General features: G+C 47.3%; 2 protein-coding genes across 4 annotated transcripts in view; both read left to right on the top strand.

Moving 5' to 3' along the window:
- The window catches only part of ST13 (suppression of tumorigenicity 13 (colon carcinoma) (Hsp70 interacting protein)), a 54,126-nt gene extending 52,871 nt beyond the window's left edge, over positions 1-1,255 (top strand). Inside the window, exon 11 of the mRNA XM_011979120.1 lies at positions 943-1,255. Within this exon, the coding sequence (XP_011834510.1) occupies positions 943-1,255 (313 nt within the window). The remainder of the gene's footprint in view (positions 1-942) is intronic.
- SLC25A17 (solute carrier family 25 (mitochondrial carrier; peroxisomal membrane protein, 34kDa), member 17) overlaps positions 1,230-5,701 on the top strand; it is a 49,408-nt gene continuing 44,936 nt past the window's right edge. For 2 of the 3 annotated variants that reach the window (XM_011978796.1, XM_011978797.1), the window contains exon 1: positions 1,235-1,439. Coding sequence is in view for 2 of the 3 variants with exons in the window: in XM_011978797.1 (XP_011834187.1) it covers positions 1,386-1,439 (54 nt within the window). In the remaining variant the exon portion in view is untranslated. Of the gene's footprint in view, positions 1,440-5,701 lie in introns of all 3 variants that reach the window. The other variant, XM_011978795.1, reaches the window with a different exon arrangement.

Here is a 5,701-nt window from a genome sequence, read left to right on the forward strand (position 1 = left end):
CCCAGGCTGGAGTGCAGTGGCGCAGTCTTGGCTCACTGCAACCTTTGCCTCCTGGGTTCAAGCGATTCTCCTGCCTCAGCCTCCCTAGTAGCTGCAGTTTCTACTTTGTAATTTCTACAAGGCACGTGCCACCATGTCCGGCTAATTTTTTCTATATTTAATAGAGACAAGGTTTTGCCATATGGGCCAGGCTGGTCTCAAACTTCTGACCTCAAGTGATCTGCCCGCCACAGCCTCCCAAAGTGCTAGGATTACAGGCCTGAGCCGCTGTGCCCAGCCCAAAATCACCTTCGCTTCACTTTTGGTCCTGCACGTTCACGTCATGATTCTATGGCGTGATGGGAATTTTCCTGGAAGCAGTATCTTCTGCAGATTTTGTGAAAACGGCCGAGTTAAAATTTGTTTGGACCCTCTCCTAGGGATTAAGTGTGACGTTGGGCATAAAACACTAACCCTGGCATGTAGTCAGCACTCAGGAGTTATCACAAGGGTATTCTAAAAGGAAACATGGTACAGACAAGTGGTGATGGTGTCTCATGAAAGAGTCCCTGAGGAGCATCCTGAAGCAGAATCTCACAGTATGACAGGTTAAAGCTGAATGTGGCTTCTTTAGTGCTATGTAATTTTGTTACTCACTTTACAACATGGAAAAAAATTTTTTCCTTCAGTATTTTATGAAGTACTGCTACATAAACTGGCTTTCATAATCCTCACAGCAAACGGGGATTGTTGGTACTAGTACATTGTCATTTCACAAAGTTGGAAACCCAAGAGGTTAAATGACTTCCATAGTTGCCAACTAGGGGGAGGCTCCCACTAGCGTCTGGTATCTTGGTCTCCTGAGCTCAGTATCTCTTCCTACCACACTCAGGGTTTTTCGGGAGGGAGAAGTTTCCAAGTCCACAATTAAGCTGTTTTCCTCTTGGCCAAAATGTGACTCAGAATAGAAAAGAGCTCAGGCGCAGAGAAACAGGGAGACTGGAGTCTCATTGAGTTTCCCCATCTTTGTCACCAGAGTAAAAGAGGGCCATTAAGATTTCTGAGATGGAGGGACTGGTCAGGGCCCGGGAACACGAGAGAACGTCGTGGGACCCGGGAGCTGGGAGCCGGGTACCTGGTATCAGGCCGCCCTGCGCCTTGGAGCCCAGCCCCCGCGAACACCTCGCTGTCCCGCCCCGCGCCCACAGGGGCCAATCAGCACTCAGGGGCGTTCTTAGGCCCTCTTTCCCACCCCGCGACCCGGAAGTGGTTCTAAGGCAGGCGGGCGGGTTTGAGAGGGTGGAGCTTGCGACTTTCACGCCCCAGGCTCCAGCGCTCCTTTCCTAACTCCACTGGCTGCGGCATCTGTGGGAAAAGTGTGGCTGGGTCTTCGAGGAGCCGCACCAATGGCCTCTGTGCTGTCCTACGAAAGCCTGGTCCACGCCGTGGCCGGAGCCGTGGTGAGACGGGGTCTTCACGCCCGGGCCTTAACTGGTTGTAAGGCTTCTCGGCAGCCAGTCCCGGGATATGCCTGGGGGATGGGTGTGAGAGGGAGGTAGTGTGGGTTGGGGTCCTGTGTCGTGACTGTGGGGCAGAGAGGAATGGGCCATAGGCGGAAAGTTGTTGGAGGAATGCGGGGTAAGGGCCGAGACTCCGCCACGTCCTGGTCTCCTAGAGACTGTGGGGTAGAGAGCCGTGGTCACACGTGCACAATCAGGGTCCACATCTTTGCCTTGGGAAATTTAAGATCAGTCCACCACCGCACACTCACACACTTTGCTTCACTGACCCGGAGGAGAACGTAGGTGTGAAGCCGTGTTGCTTAGTCACATGCTTCCCTACAGCCTGTCTTCACGCTTGCCGCGGGCAAGTGGCAATACCTAGTAGGATAGCTCTGGGCAGCATTATTGGCAAGAGAAGATAGTTGTTTTTTTTTCTTTCTTTCCCCGGACAGGGTCTCTCTCTGTTGCCCAGGCTGGAGTGCAGTGGCGCGATCACGGCTTACTGCAGCCTGGATCTCCCGGGCTCCAGCGATCCGCCCACCTCAGCCTCCTGAGTAGCTGGGACTACAGGTGTGAGCCACCACACCCGGCTACATTTTTTTTTTTTTTTCTAATTTTTTGGGTCTGGCAGTGTTGCCCAGGTTGGTCGCGAATTCCTGGCCTCAAACGAATCTCTCTTTGGCGTCCCAAAGTGCTGGCATGAGCCATTGTGCCTGGCTTTTTTTTGTTTCTTTCTAAATCAAGATCTGGGTTCCTGTCTACCACGAGTGTGGTTTGTTATGAGGTATACGCTTGATTCTTGGGCTTCTGGCGTCTAGGTTCCACTTGACACTTCCCCTCTCCCCGCTTTTCCTTAAAACTTTCCACTTGTGGCTTGGGTGACTCCTCTTGTGGTTGTTTTATCTCTTTGACTGCCTTTTCTCATATCCTTCACCAGTTAGCATACACCTTTAGCTGTTAAAATCACTGTGACTTCAGAGGAACATCACTGAATCCTCTGTTTAGCCTCCAGAAACTTCACTGAGAGCTCATGTTCTGTGTAGACTAATCTGGATTGAACCCTAACTCCATCATTTGTTAGCTAGATGCCCTGTAAACCTCACTTTCCTGATGTGTAAAGTGGGGGAAGTGATACCTACCTCACAAAGTTTAGAGAATTAAGCGACACAGCATTTCATGAAAATGCCTAATTCAGGAAGCCTGGTGCATTCAGTTCAGCCAGAAGAGCCTTTCAGCCAGTATGAAGGCCGAGATGGACGCTTGCGTGACTTGCTTTAAGATGGGCATGGAGGCCTGGGTGTCGGGAGTGGAGGGAACAAAGAGGCAAATAGTTTTCAGAGGACCAAATTGTGTGAGACTTTCGCTCTGGCTAGCTGTTGAACTTGCTGATTTACCTTTAAATGTGATCACCCTGGCTGCTGTGTTGAGAGTAGAATGTAAGGGAACAGGGGACAATTAATTATCAGGCGAGAGATGATGGTGACTTGGATCAGGGTGGTAGCAGACATGGTTGAAGTGGTCATTGACCTGGAATATATTTATAAAATGAGCGTTGGTTGACTCCAAGAGCTTTTGGCTTCAGTAACTGGAGGGATGGTGTTATTTACTGGGATGGCAGAGGCTGTGAAGGAGAAGGTTTTGGGGGAAAAGATAGATTTGGCTTTGGCTTTGGTTTTGGAGGAGTTTGAAATGCCTAAGAGTAGTCGTGAGACTGGATGAGCTTACTAAGGATGTGAGTATGGACTGACAGAAGAATCTGAATGACTGAGTCTTGGAGCAGGCTGACCATTAAGAGGCCGGGAAAATAAGATTGCACTAGCAAAGGAGACAAAGAAAAGATGGCTCAGTACGGTAGGAGGGAAGCTAAGAACTAAGAGTGAAAGCCACGTGAAGAAAGTTTCCCGGGAAGGATGTAGACCAGCTGGGTCTGATGCTGCTGAGGGGTCGAGTAAGGCAAGGACTGAGAAATAACTGAGAATTTATCATGTTGAGAAATCCAGTGGTTAATTGAGAAGACCAGTTTTGGTGGAGTGGTGGGGTAAATAGTTGGAGTGCATCTAAGAGAAGTAAGTGGGGAGATGGGAAATGTTTTTCTTTTCCTTCTTGCAATAAATATTGTTCATTAAATACCTTTACTGAGTGCATTCTATGTGCCACGCACTGTTCTAGGTGCTAGAAATACAGTAGAGAAGAAGGTCTTTTTCTTCATGGACTGTGCATTCCAGTAGGGGAGTCAGACAATAAACGAATAGGCCGGGCGCGGTGGCTCACGCCTGTAATCCCAGCACTTTGGGAGGCTGAGGTGGGCGGATCACCTGAGGTGAGGAGTTCGAGACCAGCCTGGCTAACATGGTGAAACCCCGTCTCTACTAAAAATATAAAACTTAGCCAGGCATGGTGGTGGACGCCTGTAATCCCAGCTACTCGGGAGACTGAAGCAGGAGAATCACTTGAACCCGGGAGGCGGAGGTTGCAGTGATCCAAAATTGTGCCATTGCACTCCAGCCTGGGAGACAAGAGCAAGACTCGGTCTCAAAAAAAATCAATTAATAAAAAATAAATTAATAAAAAATAAGTAGAATAATTTTAGATACAGTTAAGTGCTATAAAAGAACATAGAGGTTGGCAAACTTTTTAAAGAGAGCAGATGGGAAATATTTTAGGCTTTGCGTACAGTTGTCATAGCTACCCAACATTGCCATGGTCGTGTGAAATCAGCTGTAGACAGTAAATGAATGGACAGAGCTGTGTTCCAATAAAATCCTGTTTTCAAAAACAGGTGGTAGATTGGATTTGGCCCATAGGCCATAGTTTTCTGACTCCTGCTGTACAGAGTGACTGGCAATAGTGGTAATATATTTCTATTTAATCTATAAAGATATTTCTTTTTTTCACTTGTTGCCTGTTTTTCTCATTTTTTCTTTTTCTTTCTTTTTTTTTTGTTTTTGATATGGAGTTTCACTCTTGTTGCCCAGGCTGGAGTGCAATGATGCGATCTCGGTTCACCACAATCTCCGCCTCCTGGGTTCAAGCAATTCTCCTGCCTCAGCCTCTCGCCCACTAGCTATGACTGCAGGCAGGCGCCACCACACCTGGCTAATTTTGTGTTTTTAGTAGAGACGGGGTTTCTCCATGTTGGTCAGGCTGGTCTCAAGCTCCCGACTGCAGGTGATCCGCCCGCCTTGGCCTCCCAAAGTGCTGGGATTACAGGCGTGAGCCACTCCATCTGGCCTGGAATTGCTTTTCTAACTTTGTTTGTTTATGCCTGAATCAAAAAGGATTAATGAAATTATATCGTCATACATAGTATTCTATAACTTAATTTTTTTAAGAAGCAAATATGGCATAATAGCTGAAATAAAAGTTCTGTAGTAAAGCTTAACTATGAGTGTTATCTTTAACCGAACTATATAACAGGGACAATAACAACGCCTCACTTAACTGGGTTCTTGTGAGAAGTAAATGTGATTATGTTTGTGGAGCATCTACCTTAATGGAACATTGTAGTAAAACCATAATTATTCATTTCTGTCTCAAGTCTATTCTTGCAAATACAGCACTATACCCAGTTTTAGAAATTTAAGGGAATTGAAATGTTCTCTTGCCTCATGGCCATCTCCACCTATTCCCTTCACTTGTTGTAGATTACCTTTTACTCTCTAGATAAAATAGAACCTACTTGGGATGAGTTTTTTCATTTTTTTCTAATTACAGTTGTACAGTTTTCTACATTCTGCTGGTCTCAGAGGAAAAACAGACATATTCAGTGTCTGCTACCTTCGATCTTGGTCCTCCCTTCCACCCCACTGCCAGTTTTCTTCTAGGACCTTGCTCCAGTAATCTTTCACCTCTTTGCTGTAGCTTTAACCTAGTGTCTGCTTCTGTTCAGCCTGCAAACGTGGTCAGGCCTGTCCCATCAGAAAACTATACCAATCTGATCTGGAATCTGGCAGCTTCTTCAGCCTCTGCCTGTTCTCCTTCCCTTTAGGCTAAGCTTATTTAAAGAATATCCTGGGCCGGGCGCGGTGGCTCATGCCTGTAATCCCAGCACTTTGGGAGGCCGAGGCAGGCAGATCATGAGATCAGGAGATCGGGACCATCCTGACTAACACGGTGAAACCCCGTCCCTACTAAAAATACAAAAAATTAGCCGGGCATGGTGGCGGGCACCTGTAGTCCCAGCTACTCGGGAGGCTGAGGCAGGAGAATGGCATGAACCC

The sequence above is a fragment of the Mandrillus leucophaeus genome, unplaced genomic scaffold, assembly GCF_000951045.1.
Source record: "Mandrillus leucophaeus isolate KB7577 unplaced genomic scaffold, Mleu.le_1.0 Scaffold2, whole genome shotgun sequence".
Classification (NCBI taxonomy): Eukaryota; Metazoa; Chordata; class Mammalia; order Primates; family Cercopithecidae; genus Mandrillus; species Mandrillus leucophaeus.